Source organism: Schistocerca nitens, chromosome 7 (assembly GCF_023898315.1).
Source record: "Schistocerca nitens isolate TAMUIC-IGC-003100 chromosome 7, iqSchNite1.1, whole genome shotgun sequence".
NCBI classification, from domain to species: Eukaryota; Metazoa; Arthropoda; class Insecta; order Orthoptera; family Acrididae; genus Schistocerca; species Schistocerca nitens.
The window spans coordinates 197,843,661-197,862,913 of NC_064620.1; the positions used below are offsets into that span (position 1 = coordinate 197,843,661).

Below are 19,253 nucleotides of genomic sequence, written 5' to 3' on the forward strand. Positions count from 1 at the left end.
TGAGTCCCCCCCCCCCCCCAAAAAAAAAAAAAAAATAAATAAATAAATAAAAAGCAGGCAGTGTCATTCCTGAATTAAACTGGACAGGATTTGTTCAGAGTAGAGTGGATGTGACAGATTCCTCTTGCTGTGGATTGGTTTGGAGTTATCATAAGATGGTACCATGCTGGTAACCATGGAAGCCCTACAGACTTGTAGGTATATCAGGGCATCAACACGGAAATAACTACAGCTCATAATGAGGTTGGCCAACAGCATTAGGAAGAAGGTGGTGGTTTTAGTGCAAGGAGGGCTCTGGAAAATAAAGTTTTCTACTACAGCAAGGTTGTGGGCACAGAGGATGTTGGTATATGAGGATCTAGCAGGAGCCTGATGGCAGTGGAAAAGAGCTGTGGAAAGTCAGTGCAGGAGGACTGTCTTGAGTGTGAGAAAGGACACCGGACAACTGCTGGGAGATCAATGAGGAAAAAGAGGTTCTTTCGGTGACAGTACTGTAACTGGTCACAATGGCGCAACCACTAAGGAAACCAGTGAAATTATGTTTGTCAAGCTATGGCTGATGCAGGTAAAATGTGAGTGTACAGGATGTTTCTGGTGAGAGGAAGAACATGGATTATTGTGACAGCTTTTGGGATGGACCTTGTGTATGAAGGAGCTGTGAGATGTCAAGTTGGACTTGTGCAATGGACTATAATGGTAAAGCTTGTAAGTATTAGCAAGGTGGCAGATACCTTCAGACAAAAAGTCATTGATGCATGAGCAAAGTGGTGAAGCCCTTGTCTGCTGAAAGAACAATATGATCATGCCTGATTTTAAGATTATGGATAGCTGTTCATTCCATTGTTTTGATGTTGAGCTTATGGGGAAGGAATATGGCAAAGGAAAGTTTCAAAGTTGAAGGTGAGGAATTCTTAGAAGGCTATCAGTGACGGGCTGGGCATTAGGGATGAAAGATAATGCTTAGAGGGAGGTGGGACCTGTCTGAAGCAAGATTATGGTGTGCTTTTTGTTGGTCCTGGTCAGTACGATGAATGGCAAAGAAATGCATCCAGTACAGCGAACAAATGAAGGAAGGAAGGAAGGAAGGAAGGCCCTTTAGTAGTCCAGCACAGTTATACATGGGTTTGAGATTAAGATGAGGTCTTCTTTGAAGATAGGTTGACACAGTGTTGGAAATGTGGAGAGGACATTCAAGAATATTAGTTCTTACTGAGGTGGAGGTGGCGGAATGCAGGAAGTTTCTGAAAATTGTCATCCAGTCATAGGCATTTCCCATACCACAAAAGATAGGGCCACAGGTGAAAGTATCCAAGTTATCTATCAGCCTTGTTGACATTATTGAAATCTGTTCTATTTTGGGATAACAACCAAGAGACCACCGATATGAGTGACCATCACTAAACTGTTGTCTATCATGACAATGCCAGCCAATTCCTATACATGCTATACTGTAAACATCAGATACCAATGATTTAACAGCTGCTTCAGTATCCCATATCATTTGCCCCAAGCCCCCTCCAACCTCAACCCTCCAGCTCCATGATCTTTGAACTACACGGGTATAAATGATCCCTACCATATATTCTTCCAAATCCTCCTTTCCATTCCATTCCTGTCAGTCTGGGCACCCACTCATAAACAGTCAGTATTGACACAGATGTGGATAGGAATGTTCATCTGTTGTCTGGTTGTCATGAGAATGAGTGCTTAAACTAGAAAAAGAGTAGCTGATCAATGTCTAGTAAAGTCTCTTTATTGCTACATGTTACTATGTGCCAACCATCAGTCATTAATGGATATTTTTGTATATTCACTGATGCGTATGTGGCCCACTGGACAATAGCCAGATTACACATTCATCCCCACTTGGTCTTTGGATGTTTTTCTCTCATTTATTGTTTTTTTTTTCACCTCTGCCAATGATTTGTTGATGTGACAAATGCCAAGTTTCACAATGATTTGGAGTCCACAATAAACATCAGGGCCCCCGGTAACTGGCTGCATATATCTGTTCAGGTCAGTGGAAGGTTAGGGGACACCACCTTCAGTAGGCCCATGCCTAACTCAAACCAGCAGTGTTCAGAAAAGCCTTTGGGTTGAAGCCAGCTAAATCATAAATGATCTTAAAATAATATAAATGGAATTGTTTAAGTGTTAGGGTCACTTTTAGGAACCCTGGCATACAAACATTATAATTCAGAATTCACAATGAAGATGATGTGTGAACTCTGTCTCAATTTTACTTTTACTGAAAACATAAAATATACTTACAACTGGTTTGGCTTGCAGCTCAGATCGGATAAGTATAAACAGATCTCGCCCCTTAGCAACCAGAACTCTACTCTCACGGTCTTTCACTACAATCTGCCAGCTACTTGGAGACATGTTTGGTCCTAGATGAAAAATGTTAAAAAAGATTGATTACAATTAACAAAAAATAAGGAACTGCTTGTGAGATATTGTGTTTATATGTAAACTAGCACTACTTTTAAAAAATAATATGTACCACTTAAAATACACTGATGAACCAAAACATTATGACCACCTGCTTAATAGATAGTTTGTCCATCTTTGGAACAAAATACATCACTGATTCTGCATATCAGGAATCCGACAGTTTGTTGGTAGGTTTGTGGAGGTATATGGCATCAGATGTTTACTTATAGGTCACGTAATTCATGTAAATAACAGGGCACCGATTTGCTTATGCAAAGGTGGCACCCAATAGCGACCCAGATGGGTTCCACAGGATTTATGGCTGGGAAATTTGGTTGCTGAGATGTCAATGTGAGTTCACTATAATGCTTCTCAAACCACTGTAGCATGGTTCTGGCTTGAAGGAATGGAGAATTATACTGCTCAAAGATGACATCATTGTCAGGGAAGTCATCAAGTCCCATGCAAGCATGGGAGAATGTCTCCCACAACATAATACTGCTCACACATGCCTGTAGCTGTGCTGCACTGCACATTTCGAGCCACCATGCACCTCAAAGACCTAGTGCAGCACAAACATGATTCATCCAAAGAGCTGGCACATTTCCACTGTTCGATGGTCGAATCCCAATGGTCCCACGCCCACTGCAATCGTAATTGACTATGCTGTTGGGTCAACCTGTGAACACACAGGGATTGTCTAATGTGGAGCTCCCCATTCAAAAATGTGCGATGAACGGTGTACTCCAAAACACTTGTGTTTGTACCAGCATTGCTCTCTTTCGGCAGAGATGCCAAAGATCACCATCTATCCTACTTTACAGAGCAGACAAGTCTCCAAACCCCACATTCTGTGAAGACTCATGGACGTCCAACCTTTTAGCACCTAGTGGCAGTTCACTGTCCTCCAAACTCTTCCCTTAGATAATCACAACAATAGCATGTGAACATCCAACCAGCTTCCCTGTTCTGAAGATAATCGTTCACAAGCTCTATGTAATAATGATTTTTCCTTTGTCAAAGTCATTTAACTCAATGTATTTCCCCATTTTAAGCCTATATCTTCACTAAAGTGATCCCCGGTCCGTGTCTGTTCCACTTACGAACTGTTGTTACCATGTCATGTGTCAGCAATGCCACCAGGGGGCATCTAACGTCACTGTTGGCAGTGGTCATAATGTTTTGGCTTATTAATATAGTATAAGTCTATCAGCACCAGAAATTTTATCAATGGTATTATGAACACTAAAAGAAAAGAATGTGTATGAAATAATCGTGATGTAAATTACAAACAAAGTGCCACAGGTCTGTAAACAGGAACTTCTAACTTTACTTCAAATGTATTGGAACACTGTTGACGCACTTTCCCCATGGCGACAAGGCAGTGAATGATCATCTCATAAAATTGAAATCCAGTTCTGTACATACTGCCTCACATCCTCTTCTAAGGTAAATAATTTTCCTCTCAGAGCATTCTTAAGCTCACCCAAAATGGCATAACCAAAGGAAGACAGGTCCAGAGCCTATGTAGGGTGTCTGCGGTCCTCCCATTTGACTGTCTGTAAGACCTCCTTAACTGTGTTTGCTGCCCCAACCATTTTGATTTGATTGGCTTGCAAAGGGCAGTCAAGGTTCATGAGTATTGCTGAGTCTTCGTCATTGAACCATGCTGCAGAAGCCAATAAGAAGGTGGCCTTTTGGTCAAGGAATAAGATGAGAGTAATCTATCCCAAACTTGTGTGGAAGGGCTAGGATTTCTTGGTTGGTAGTGATGTTCCATGGTTCTCTTGGAGAATTCATCATTTTGACTCAGGTTTGATGTCATAACACCATGACTCGTCTCCAGTGACCACTTGAGACACAAACTTATTCCCTTCCTTGAGGTAGCAGCACAGATATTCAAGAGAGAGTCCCATTTGGCACTCTTCCTGTGATTGTTGAAGACTTTGAGGCAACCTTACAGCATACCTGTTTTCCATCCCCACTTAATGGTGACAACAGCACAACTCTTTTATCTCTACTGCCACTGGGGCATGCACTTATGTGAGTTCAGTGGACACAATGAGGTTAGCTGTGGTGGTGCGGCACGACAATGGACAGTCTGAAGGACAGGACAGCATTAGGGAGCCAGTTGCGAAGACCATCTTCTGTGGGAGACAAGCGTTTGGTGCAGCATTGGGGACCAGGAATGGCATGTCAGCCAATCGCGTTTTGCATCAGCACGACAGATACTGGGAAATGATGCTGGGAGCACGGTTCTGGGTATTCTAAGAACTTGCAGCCACTTTCACCATCAGGTGAGGCAGGCACAGTGGGGCAGGGTTGGAAATACTGAACTGGAGCAGCAGCTTGAACTGGGAGCCTGCACTGGACCACAGGTTGTGGCTGACAAGGCTGCAGTGTGGCATCAGGGACCATGCTTGATGCACCAGTTGAACTTGTTTTGCATTGATATGGCTGTACCATGGAGTTGCCACAGTAAATACATTTCACTTTAAAGGGGGAATTGGAATCAACCAACAAAAGCAAACACGTCTGGGAGGAAGCTCAACTGTGTCACCTGGAGACGGAGCAGATAGCATGGAGACAGTGGGACTGAAGATTGTCAACACAGTATGTGGCCTGCTGTTAACTGCAGACATCATTTCATTGGAGCAGCACATGGAGTATGCCTCTGTATGTCCAGAGGACTGGGAGTCAGGAAGTGTCTGCAGAAGAAAGCTTTCCATCATAACAAGGCAAGGCTGTGCATAAAACAACTTGTGCCATTATATTGTGTTGACCTATGAGTCTATGGTGGCATTTGTGTATTGGCAATATTCTGAATTGATGTAACATGGCACGGCCACTATTGGGCCTTTAATTTGAAGATCAGTGTCTGGCATACGTGTATTTTATTTTCATGATCCATGATGAGGCAGTGTGGGGCCTGAATATTCTAAAGTAATGAATTATCTACAAAAGTATACTTTAGTGGAGCTTTAAATGATTCAAGTTGTCATTCTACATTCCTTGATAATTTATGCACATTAGCTATTGTGTCACTGTTGACTGTGTAGGTTGTCTTCGTTGTCTCTCCGTGTTAGCTTAAGATGTTGGCTGTAGTGGAGTGTCCTTGTGGCGGCTTGTTGAGAAGAGTGTGATGTTGTAAGTTATATTGAATGCCTCCTTTGATGAGTTATTCTCAGTAATGCAAAGTATTTATACTGCATGTGATTTTTTTATATATATATATATATATATATATATATATATATATATATATATATATATATATAAAGATGATGTGACTTACCAAATGAAAGTGCTGGCAGGTCGACAGACACACAAACAAACACAAACATACACACAAAATTCTAGCTTTCGCAACCAACGGTTGCTTCGTCAGGAAAGAGGGAAGGAGAGGGAAAGATGAAAGGATGTGGGTTTTAAGGGAGAGGGTAAGGAGTCATTCCAATCCCGGGAGCGGAAAGACTTACCTTGGGGGAAAAAAGGACAGGTATACACTCGCACACACACACACACACACATATCCATCCGCACATACACAGACACGAGCAGACATTTGTAAAGGCAAAGAGTTTGGGCAGAGATGTCAGTCGAAGCGGAAGTACAGAGGCAAAGATGTTTAAAGACAGGTGAGGTATGAGCCGGGTGCAACTTGAAATTAGCGGAGGTTGAGGCCTGGCGGATAACGAGAGGAGAGGATATACTGAAGGGCAAGTTCCCATCTCCGGAGTTCTGACAGGTTGGTGTTAGTGGGAAGTATCCAGATAACCCGGACAGTGTAACACTGTGCCAAGATGTGCTGGCCGTGCACCAAGGCATGTTTAGCCACAGGGTGATCCTCATTACCAACAAACACTGTCTGCCTGTGTCCATTCATGCGAATGGACAGTTTGTTGCTGGTCATTCCCACATAGAAAGCTTCACAGTGTAGGCAGGTCAGTTGGTAAATCATGTGGGTGCTTTCACACGTGGCTCTGCCTTTGATCGTGTACACCTTCCGGGTTACAGGACTGGAGTAGGTGGTGGTGGGAGGGTGCATGGGACAGGTTTTACAGCGGGGGCGGTTACAAGGGTAGGAGCCAGAGGGTAGGGAAACTGGTTTGGGGATTTCATAGGGATGAACTAACAGGTTACGAAGGTTAGGTGGACGGCGGAAAGACACTCTTGGTGGAGTGGGGAGGATTTCATGAAGGATGGATCTCATTTCAGGGCAGGATTTGAGGAAGTCGTATCCCTGCTGGAGAGCGACATTCAGAGTCTGATCCAGTCCCGGAAAGTATCCTGTCACAAGTGGGGCACTTTTGTGGTTCTTCTGTGGGAGGTTCTGGGTTTGAGGGGATGAGGAAGTGGCTCTGGTTATTTGCTTCTGTACCAGGTCGGGAGGGTAGTTGCGGGATGCGAAAGCTGTTTTCAGGTTGTTGGTGTAATGGTTCAGGGATTCAGGACTGGAGCAGATTCATTTGCCACGAAGACCTAGGCTGTAGGGAAGGGACCATTTGATGTGGAATGGGTGGCAGCTGTCATAATGGAGGTACTGTTGCTTGTTGGTGGGTTTGATGTGGACGGACGTGTGAAGCTGGCCATTGGCCAGATGGAGGTCAGCATCAAGGAAAGTGGCATGGGATTTGGAGTAGGACCAGGTGAATCTGATGGAACCAAAGGAGTTGAGGTTGGAGAGGAAATTCTGGAGTTCTTCTTCACTGTGAGTCCAGATCATGAAGATGTCATCAATAAATCTGTACCAAACTTTGGGTTTGCAGGCCTGGGTAACCAAGAAGGCTTCCTCTAAGCGACCCATGAATAGGTTGGCATACGAAGGCCAGACATACCAACAATTAAAGGGAACAGCCATGGGTACCAGGATGGCCCCCTCGTACGCCAACCTATTCATGGGTCGCTTAGAGGAAGCCTGCTTGGTTACCCAGGCCTGCAAACCCAAAGTTTGGTACAGATTTATTGATGACATCTTCATGATCTGGACTCACAGTGAAGAAGAACTCCAGAATTTCCTCTCCAACCTCAACTCCTTTGGTTCCATCAGATTCATCTGGTCCTACTCCAAATCCCATGCCACTTTCCTTGATGCTGACCTCCATCTGGCCAATGGCCAGCTTCAGATGTCCGTCCACATCAAACCCACCAACAAGCAACAGTACCTCCATTATGACAGCTGCCACCCATTCCACATCAAACGGTCCCTTCCCTATAGCCTAGGTCTTCGTGGCAAACAAATCTGCTCCAGTCCTGAATCCCTGAACCATTACACCAACAACCTGAAAACAGCTTTCGCATCCCGCAACTACCCTCCCGACCTGGTACAGAAGCAAATAACCAGAGCCACTTCCTCATCCCCTCAAACCCAGAACCCCCACAGAAGAACCACAAAAGTGCCCCACTTGTGGCAGGATACTTTCCGGGACTGGATCAGACTCTGAATGTCGCTCTCCAGCAGGGATACGACTTCCTCAAATCCTGCCCTGAAATGAGATCCATCCTTCATGAAATCCTCCCCACTCCACCAAGAGTGTCTTTCCACCGTCCACCTAACCTTCGTAACCTGTTAGTTCATCCCTATGAAATCCCCAAACCAGTTTCCCTACCCTCTGGCTCCTACCCTTGTAACCGCCCCCGCTGTAAAACCTGTCCCATGCACCCTCCCACCACCACCTACTCCAGTCCTGTAACCCGGAAGGTGTACACGATCAAAGGCAGAGCCACGTGTGAAAGCACCCACGTGATTTACCAACTGACCTGCCTACACTGTGAAGCTTTCTATGTGGGAATGATCAGCAACAAACTGTCCATTCGCATGAATGGACACAGGCAGACAGTGTTTGTTGGTAATGAGGATCACCCTGTGGCTAAACATACCTTGGTGCACGGCCAGCACATCTTGGCACAGTGTTACACCGTCCGGGTTATCTGGATACTTCCCACTAACACCAACCTGTCAGAACTCCGGAGATGGGAACTTGCCCTTCAGTATATCCTCTCCTCTCGTTATCCGCCAGGCCTCAACCTCCGCTAATTTCAAGTTGCTGCCGCTCATACCTCACCTGTCTTTAAACATCTTTGCCTCTGTACTTCCGCCTCGACTGACATCTCTGCCCAAACTCTTTGCCTTTACAAATGTCTGCTCGTGTCTGTGTATGTGCGGATGGATATGTGTGTGTGTGCAAGTGTATACCTGTCCTTTTTTCCCCCAAGGTAAGTCTTTCCGCTCCCGGGATTGGAATGACACCTTACCCTCTCCCTTAAAACCCACATCCTTTCATCTTTCCCTCTCCTTCCCTCTTTCCTGACGAAGCAACCGTTGGTTGCGAAATCTAGAATTTTGTGTGTATGTTTGTGTTTATATATATATATATATATATATATATATATATATATATAGGGAAACATTCCACGTGGGAAAAATATATCTAAAAACAAAGATGATGTGACTTACCAAACGAAAGCGCTGGCAGGTCGATAGACACACAAACAAACACAAACATACACCCAAAATTCAAGCTTTCGCAACAGACTGTTGCCTCATCAGGAAAGAGGGAAGGAGAGGGAAAGACGAAAGGATGTGGGTTTTAAGGGAGAGGGTAAGGAGTCATTCCAATCCCGGGAGCCATGTCTAAAGTAAATGAAGGATGAAAAATTGTTTGTCCTTGGAGACATTATGGCAGGTGCAGATATGTATTTTTTCATACTATCAACTTCACACTTTACAGGTGCAATTCATTCACTGGAAACTCATTGTGCACAGTGCATTGACCTAAAATAGGAGTCAGGACTGTGTTTTTTACCAAAAACTCACTGCAGTCTCAGAACTCTGCACCTTCACAATACTGTATTTTACACACTATAAGACACTACAGATTATAAGATGCACCTTAATTTTTAAATAGCTTCTTTTAAAAATAACATTTTTACCATTTTTATTATTAGACTGCAAAGAAAGACTAAAAAAAAAGTTCTTAGTTTAAAAAACCGAACTGACTTATAAAATCCCTGAAAATCGTCATCTGAACTTTCTTCTTCTTCTTCTTCTTCTTCCTCCTCCTCCTCCTCCTCATCCTCCTCCTCTTCCTCAATGTTGACATCTTCATATATAAGATGGTCTTCACTAACACTGACAGAATTACTTATGGCACACTTCTTGAAAGATTTAACGATAAAGTCATCTCCACCCCATCTCCACCCTAGACCACAACTGTTTATCCACTGACACACTTGTTTGATTGTAGGTTGTTTTAAAGCTCCCTACAGTGTGAATTCGTGTTGGGTTTCATCAATCATCCATTTGTTCCAGTCCTCTCTCATACGCACTTTAAATGGTTTATTTATCGAGACATCAAGAGGTGGCAATTGTGAAGTATGTCCTCACAGAATAACAGCAAGCTCTGTATTTCCCTGTCTCAATTTCTCTTTCACAGAATTTTTCAAATAACTACTAAACTCATGAAGCACCTTTCCTTTTCTCTCACACTCTGTTAATCCATAATTTCATACCAGCCTAATCCACTCAACCCTTATCGTCTATGTGAAAAACAACACCCACCAGTATTTCAGAAGGTTTTGGCATTGTTTTGTACTTGAAAAAGATCACTGGATTAAGCATAGTACCATCAGCACAACACAAAAAGACAGTGGTGTAGGGCATTTTTTCATGTCCACTTTTTTTTATATTTTCTGTTTTACCACCTTTCATGACAACAGTTCTGTTACTCGTCACATTAAATGTCAGAGGAGTTTTGTCAATATACGCTATTTGGCTTAGTTCCACACTGTTTTTCTTTCGATGTTGAATAATAAGGTAATGGAAAGACAATATTTTCTCTTCATACTCTTGTGGCATTTTCTGAGCTATTTTGGTTTTGGTTTGCATGCTAAGTCCATGATGCTTCATGAACCTGTAACACCAACAAACTCCACCTTTGAAGTCTTAAGTTTCACTGTAGTTGTAGCTTATATGGATGTACTTGAATCATTTTTGTATCAGTTCAAATGCCATTTTGACAGTGTCCTTGAATCCAGTTCAATATGCCATCTTCTAGTTTTGGCCATTTTGCATTCAGCCCTCTATTTGCACATTTGATTTCCCTCATTTCTTTGAGTTGTTCTCTGCTAGCCCGTCAGTCATGACTGGCTTTTCTGTTGGCAGAGCCGAAATCCTGCTCTGTTCCCATATTCTTGCATAAGCCATGTCTTTCAATTTATAGCTCACATAATATGAATGCCTTTTATTTTTTCCATTATGAAACTAGTTACTAACAAAAGTACTACCTATACTGTTACCGATAACATAAATCACATTCAATTCATAATTTTTAATGCGATAGGGTCTGCAGCTGCAACAATTTTTTTTAATGATTACATGATACCTTCAGCTGCCATTCCCTTTATTTCATGTAGAATTGCACAATTGTGGCCTTAGTCTATTTTCAAGTGTTTAAAATGGAAGCATTATACATTGTATATATTAGTGACACATATGATTTTGACATACACAACATGATCAAAAGTATATGGACATCCCAAAAAACATACGTTTTTCATATTAGGTGCATTGTGCTGCCACCTACTGCCAGGTACTCCATATCAGTGACCTCAGCAGTCATTACACATCGTGAGGGAGCAGAATGGGGTGCTCCATGGAACTCACTGACATTGAGTGTAGTCAGGTGATTGGGCGTCACTTGAGTCATATGCCTGTACGCGAGATTTCCACATTCTTAAACATCCCTATGTCCACTGTTTCCAACGTGACAGTGAATTGGAAAAGACTGCCCACAGTTGAAGAGGGTCGTAATGTGTAATAGGCAGACATCTATCCAGAGCATCACACAGGAAATCCAAACTGCATCAGGATCCACTGCACGTACTAAGACAGTTAGGCAGAAGGTGAGAAAACTGGGATTTCATGGTCAAGTAGCTGCTCATAAGCCACACATCATGCCACTAAATGCCAAACAACGCCTCGCTTGGTGCAAGGAGCATAAACACTGAATGACTCAACTGTGGAAAAACATTGTGTGGAGTGACGAATCATGGTACACAATATGGCAATCCGATGATGGGGTGTGAGTACAGCGAATGCCCAGTGAACGTCATCTGTCAACTTGTGTAGTGCCAACAGTAAAATTCGGAGGTGGTGGTGTTAAGGTGTGGTCATGTTTTTCACGGAGGGGTCTTGCATTGCTTGTTGTTTTGCATGACATTATCGCAGCACAGGCTACATTGATGTTTTAAGCACCTTCTTGCTTCCCACTGTTGAAGAGCAATTCGGGTATGGCGATTGTATCTTTCAACATGATCGAACACCTGTTCATAATGCACGGCCTGTGGCACAGTGGTTACAAGACAATAACATCCCTGTAATGGATTGGCCTGCACAGAGTCCTGACCTGAACCCTATAGAGCAGCTTTGGGATGTGTTGGAATGCTGACTTTGTGCCAGGCCTCACTGACCGACATCAACACCTCTCCTCAATGCAGTACTCCGTGAAGAATGGGCTGCCATTCCCCAAAAAACCTGAACGTATGCCTGCGAGAGTGGAAGCTGTCATCAAGGACTGATGGACGGCGCCATGAACTTGTAAGTCATTTTCAGCCAGTGTTTGGATACTTTTGATCACACAGTGTAGGTACAAGTCACATCAATAGATATACTACACACATTATAACTTACTTTATGGATGATTCTTTAGTAGTATATTATACCATGTACATTCTTGCTCCTATGACTGCATATTATGCTCATAAAATAAATTGGAGAGGTTTTTTGCTATTTTAGGAGCATGTTATTTCCTAGCACTTGCTAAGTGTATATATATATAAAAAATTTATTAACATACTTATGCTTTTGGTCTCAATTATATTTAATTATCATTCACCACCATTGTAAAACAGTAAGTATTTTCTTTAAAGAAACTCATAAATATTGTACTCTTATGGTGGGAGCATGTCATTTTTGAATAGTTGTTACAAAGATCTTATTTATAAAACTGATAACAGTACTCTAACAAAACAGTACTGAAAAATATGAGAGTCGAATAAAAACTTCTTTATGGTTGCATGACGTTTCATATTACAGTCATATTTATTAATGAATGCAGCGATAATTTTACATTCTATGGTTCTGTAATGCTTTGTAATAGAACTGGTATGAAGCTGTCTTGGAACTTCCAGTTTTGCAGGTCTTTTTGCTAATTTAAAACTCTGTCTGACTGGTCTTTTAGATGGATGTAAATTTCAATTCCGTCCATTACATCCATGATTTTTTCTTTCTGTAACATATGTAATATTTGACGTGATCCATCTATATTAGATATTTTGTGACTGGTTTCTTTTAAATGTGCAGCAAATGTGGATGGGTTATTGTCACTTATTGTCATGTGTTCTCTAAATTGTGTGCTAGCTTTCCTTCCTATTTGTCTAATATAAAATTTTGAGAATTCTTTACAGTTAATGTTGTAGATGGCCATTTGCAAAAACAGCTCTGATTTCTGTGGTATCTGTCTCAATAATCATTGTAGATTGTCAGTGCTTCTGTAGATGGTGTATAATTTTGTATTCTTGAAACATTGAGTAATCGTGTAGGAAGTAATACCTAGATACGGCCTTACAAGTACTTTATTTTTCTATAGTTCATTTGTGTTTCAGGTTAAACTTATTTCATCTGTGAGATTGCATGTGTCTGGTTGGTTTTCTTTTTGAATAACATGTCCACTACATTTTTAGGATAACTGTTAAAATGCCACATTTTGGAGAAATCTAGTTCTTTTTCAGTTTTTTCTTTTCCAGTGATAAGTTGATCAGTCTATGTATTATAGAATGAAAATATGTGAGCTTGTGTGCTCTTGAGTGGCATGATTGACTGTGAATAATTATATCTGCTGTCATTGATTTACAAAAAATATTGAATGTGAGTTCATATTTTTTGTTTGAAATTTTTAAATTCAAAAAGTTTATGTTTTTACTTTTTTCTCTTTGCACAGTGAAGTTAATTTTTGGATGCAAACTGTTGAATTGTGAATGCGTGATGTTACTCTCTTCTAGATGCTATTGAATAGAATTAAAATGTCATCAACATATCTGTAGTAATAAAGGATTTTTTTGGCTGTTCGAATGAACTTGTTAAAACATTTTTCTTATAAAAATATCAGTTAATGTATCCACTAGGTATGAGCCCTTTGCTACCCTCCCTTCTTGGAAATAAAGTTTGTTCTGAAATGAGAAGTAATTGGAGGAAGCGATTAATTGTAAAAGTTCTTCCATTTTACAAACTTCTACTTGAGTTATTTTCTTATATTTGAGAAAGTTGTTTTTAATGATTTCTACAGTCTCTGTTACTGGAATGTTCATGTACACATTAGAAATGTTGTAGATGGCCATTTGCAAAAACAGCTCTGATTTCTGTGGTATCTGTCTCAATAATCATTGTAGATTGTCAGTGCTTCTGTAGATGGTGTATAATTTTGTATTCTTGAAACATTGAGTAATCGTGTAGGAAGTAATACCTAGATACGGCCTTACAAGTACTTTATTTTTCTATAGTTCATTTGTGTTTCAGGTTAAACTTATTTCATCTGTGAGATTGCATGTGTCTGGTTGGTTTTCTTTTTGAATAACATGTCCACTACATTTTTAGGATAACTGTTAAAATGCCACATTTTGGAGAAATCTAGTTCTTTTTCAGTTTTTTCTTTTCCAGTGATAAGTTGATCAGTCTATGTATTATAGAATGAAAATATGTGAGCTTGTGTGCTCTTGAGTGGCATGATTGACTGTGAATAATTATATCTGCTGTCATTGATTTACAAAAAATATTGAATGTGAGTTCATATTTTTTGTTTGAAATTTTTAAATTCAAAAAGTTTATGTTTTTACTTTTTTCTCTTTGCACAGTGAAGTTAATTTTTGGATGCAAACTGTTGAATTGTGAATGCGTGATGTTACTCTCTTCTAGATGCTATTGAATAGAATTAAAATGTCATCAACATATCTGTAGTAATAAAGGATTTTTTTGGCTGTTCGAATGAACTTGTTAAAACATTTTTCTTATAAAAATATCAGTTAATGTATCCACTAGGTATGAGCCCTTTGCTACCCTCCCTTCTTGGAAATAAAGTTTGTTCTGAAATGAGAAGTAATTGGAGGAAGCGATTAATTGTAAAAGTTCTTCCATTTTACAAACTTCTACTTGAGTTATTTTCTTATATTTGAGAAAGTTGTTTTTAATGATTTCTACAGTCTCTGTTACTGGAATGTTCATGTACACATTAGAAATATCGAGAGATAAGAATGCTCCATTTTCAGTTATTTTTATATTTTTAACTTTATTGAGAATATTGCAACAATTTTTTGTAGTGTATTCTTTTTCATATGTGTATCACTTCTTAAGAAGTATGTCGAATTTTTTACTGACAGCATTTGCTGGGCTGTTAACTATGTCAATGATTGGACGATTCAGGATTTGTTCTTTATGTATCTTGGGCTGGGCTTGCAGTGATGGTGGTGTTGTGATCATTATTATGGAATCTTTTATGTCTTTTTCTGTAATTATGAAGTTACATCGTTTCAGTGCTTTCTTTAATTGTGCATTATATTTGTTGGCTGGATTCTGGATGATAATTTTAATATTATTTTGTCCAAAAACTCTAGTATGATTCTACTGTAATTTTCTTCAGACACAATCATCAATCTATTTCCTTTACTTGATTTTACATGAATTGCATTATGTTCTTCAAACTCATTATTAATATGACATATGACATTACTGTCCTTTGCTCTTATATTGATCCTACTTTCTCATTTTACTTGTGTTTGTATTATTTTTGCTATTTTGCAAGTAGTGTTGTTTTGTGCATGAGGTGGCAACTATGCCTTGTCAAGTGCTACTTTAGTGTTTGCAATAACATTTTTAATCAGTTTCCAAAGTGGAGTTGTATGTTAAATTTGAGGACCTTGTTTAGTACATTCATTTCTATGACAGTGATTCTACTGTTGATCAGATATTCTACCTTGAGGGAGAACCTGAAGCTACTTTGCATGTGACGTTTATTTTCATTGAGTGTACTTATATCTTTTTCTTGCATGCGCCTTTTTAACTTTTTTATATCTTAGTTAAATGTTTGTGTTGTAACGGAAACGTGGCGGGGACCCGCAGAGCGGTCCGCGAACAACAACACAACGGGAGAGGATGGACACGACCAACGGAGGACATTACGACACAACAAGAACAGACAACAGAGTACGAACCAAACAAGACAACCACGTCCAGTGGAATAGAAACACGAAAATCAATACACTGTCTGAGGCGATATGTCCTGAGATGTACGCTAGCAAGACTAAATGAGCTAAATATAGTTTAACATTTTAATTGTTCTTACATTTAAATTTATCACAGATTTCACTGTTCACCCAATTATGCTCACACTGTTTTCTTATAAGTTGTACCACACAAGATTTGTTTTTTTGTTTTGAGCCTGGCATATTTTGTTGTGATATTGTCTCATATACATTGCTTGTTTAACTTGATGGCTTCTGTGGCATTCAGTATCTTCACTTTGATGTGTTGATACTGTAGTACTTTACCCTGTGCCTAGTTAAGCAGAGATTCTATAATTTTTAATGCGATAGGGTCTGCAACTGCAATGAATTTTTTGAATGATTTCATGATGCCTCACTGCCATTCTCTTTATCTCATGTACGGTTATACAATTTGGGCCTTAGGCTATGTTCAAGTATCTAAAATGGAAGCATTATATGTTGGATACATTAGCGATGCTCGTGATTATGACATACCCACAATTCAACAGTTTGCATCCAAAGGTTGGTTGGTTGGTTTTGAGGAAGGAGACCAGACAGCGAGGTCATCGGTCTCATCGGGTTAGGGAAGGATCGGGGAAGGAAGTCGGCCGTGCCCTTTTTTGAAAGGAACCATCCCGGCATTTGCCTGGAGCGATTTAGGGAAATCACGGAAAACCTAAATCAGGATGGCCGGACGCGGGATTGAACCGTCGTCCTCCCGAATGCGAGTCCAGTGTCTAACCACTGCGCCACCTCGCTCGGTTGCATCCAAAGATTAATTTCACTATGGAAAGAGGAAAAAAAATAAAAGCATAAACTTTTTGGATTTAAAAATTTCAAATGAAAAATCTGAACACATATTTGATATTTTCCATAAACTGACAGCAGATATAATTATTCACAACCAATCATGCCACCCGAGAGCACACAAGCTCACATATTTTCATTCTATGATACATAGTCTGATTTACATCCATTTAGCGGATCAGTCAGACAGAGTTTTAAATGAACAAAAGACCTGCGAAATTGGAAATTCCAAGGCACCTTCTTACCAGTTCTACAATGAAGCATTACAGAACCAAGAATGCAAAATTATCACTACACTCATTAATAAGTATGAAACATCGTGCAACCATTAATAAGTTTTTATTTGACTCTCATAGTTTTCAGTACAGTTTCATTAGAGTACTATGATTAGTTTTATATATAAGACCTTTGTAACAACTGTTCAAAAATGATGTGCTCGCACAGTAAGAGAACAAATACTTACAAATTACTTTAAAGAAAATACAAACTGTCAAATTTACTCCATTGACAAATGATAATTAAATATAATTGAGAACAAAAGCATGTGTAGGTTAATACACGAATTTCTGTAAAATAATTATAATTTTCCTAGTGTTAAGCATTCTGGCATAACCACAAGCACCAGAACAAAGATGAAGAACGCAAGGGCAGAGAAGGCGGTGAAACTATGTCGGCCAACGGTGCGCTGATTATGACCGCACCACGACAGGAGCGCCCCTTTGCCGAAGAGAATACAAGTGCCACTCCTGCCAGCCTCGGCCAGACATTAGTGGACAGGATTAGCAGAGTATTAGCATGGCCTAGGAGAGAGTGCTACAATATCATATTGTAGTGGTCCATATCCACTGATTGTTTGAACACTGTGTATAGCAAGGACTCGGATTTATGTTGAATGTCACCCATTGCTTGCGACACCTTTGTACATTGCAGGTAAGGATTGTCAATCTGCTTTACAGAAATTTTTCAATATGATAAGAGCATCTAATGATATTTTTTTTAAATATCGATATTTCAGCTTTCTAAAATTTTTTTAAAAATATCAACAGTCCTAGTAGTAAGTATGAATAGTTTCATCAACATATGTGATACACTGGGAGTTGTCCTATGATATGTTGACTTTTTAGAGAGTCATCTGCTTTTAAATAAACAACACTGTTCGACATGGGTTCTATTTCTGATATTAAAGTATGTGCTTCTAGACCATTTTACCGTGGGAAATTCAAATATGTAAACAAAATATCGTTGTCAGGGATACTTTTTATGTAATACGTATATATATATGTATATTCACAATTCATGGCAAACACAGAGACGTTATACAGAAATACGGTTATGTTGCTGCATCCAGTAGTGATAGAACGTGATAATTTCTTGTGCAACAGCAGGTGGGAAGAATCAGACATCATTAGGTTACCGCTGCCACACCTATGTCATTAAGACCACCTGAAACATCTCATTAACTCGAACGGCGACAGCCGGTCGCTGCCTCGGCAGTAAAGCTTCACGCCTCCTAGGGGCAGGTGCATCGAGTTTACAACAGTGGTGTTAGCCGCAATTTGTGTCAGTCTTAACAAGTGGGTGTTTTGGCTGACAAGTGACTGTCTGTCATATTTCTGAGCACGGTTGAATTTTTTAGTTCCTGTGTGTAAACTGATTGAGCCTGTTGCTGAAGGTAAAACGACTGCTTGCTTTTACACATCAGCGTTCCTCTAGTTCCCTACTATTAATTTAATACTGGTGTATTACCAAAGTGGTATTTTTAAATTTGCAGAAATGCCACGTCATCATGGATGTCGATATAAGCCGGAAAACTTCTGCTACATCTGTGGGAAGTTCACTTTTGCCAGAAATAGGGAGAAAATTTCTTCAGTCATAAAGAAAGCATACAAACATTACTTTGGAGTAGAGGTAGGAGACCAAGATAAAGAATGGGCACCACATTTCTGTTGTGCTACATGTTACTGCAAACTAATTCAGTGGTGGAAAGGTAAAGAGAATGTGGCATTGTTTGCTGTTCCCATGGTGTGGAGGGAGCCTAAGGACCATGTTACTGATTGTTATTTCTGTCTAACAAAAATTCAGGATTTTACAAGCAAAAAGTCGTAGAGGCACATTGTTTACCCAGATCTGCCTTCAGCGAGAATGCCAGTTCAGCATTCCGACAACCTTCCAGTACCTTCAAGAGCTCGAGGTCAAATTCTGAGTGACAGTGAAATAAGTAGTACTGAAGAAATCACAGATGATGATTCTTTATATCACTGCACAACTGAGTCATCGCCACATTTGTTAACACAGGCAGATTTAAATTATTTAGTACGTGATCTAGGACTAAGTAAACAAAAGGCGCAGCTGCTTGGTTCAAGATTACAAGACTATAATCTACTGCACCAAAGTACTAAAATCAGTGTGTTCAGGCACAGAGAACATGCCTTTATTTCTTATTTTTCAACTGACGAAGCACTAACATTTTGCAATGACGTTGCTGGCCTGATGAAAGTGCTGAACTTCACTTATATTTCACTGGAGTGGAGACTTTTCATAGATGCATCGAAAATAAGTCTGAAGGGTGTTTTGCTCCATAACGGAAATAAAATACCCTCTGTTCCAGTATCTTACGCTAGTTTGACAAAAGAGAATTACGAATTCGTACAAAGGATGCTAAATTCATTAAAATACAACGAACACAAATGGAAAAT

At 40.1% G+C, this 19,253-nt stretch overlaps 1 protein-coding gene across 2 annotated transcripts in view; it reads right to left on the reverse strand.

The window, feature by feature from the left end:
- The window catches only part of LOC126195009 (vacuolar protein sorting-associated protein 16 homolog), a 231,027-nt gene that overhangs the window by 145,770 nt on the left and 66,004 nt on the right, over nucleotides 1-19,253 (reverse strand). For both annotated transcript variants that reach the window (XM_049933435.1, XM_049933434.1), the window contains exon 4: nucleotides 2,272-2,393. In XM_049933435.1, the coding sequence (XP_049789392.1) occupies nucleotides 2,272-2,393 (122 nt within the window). The remainder of the gene's footprint in view (nucleotides 1-2,271; nucleotides 2,394-19,253) is intronic.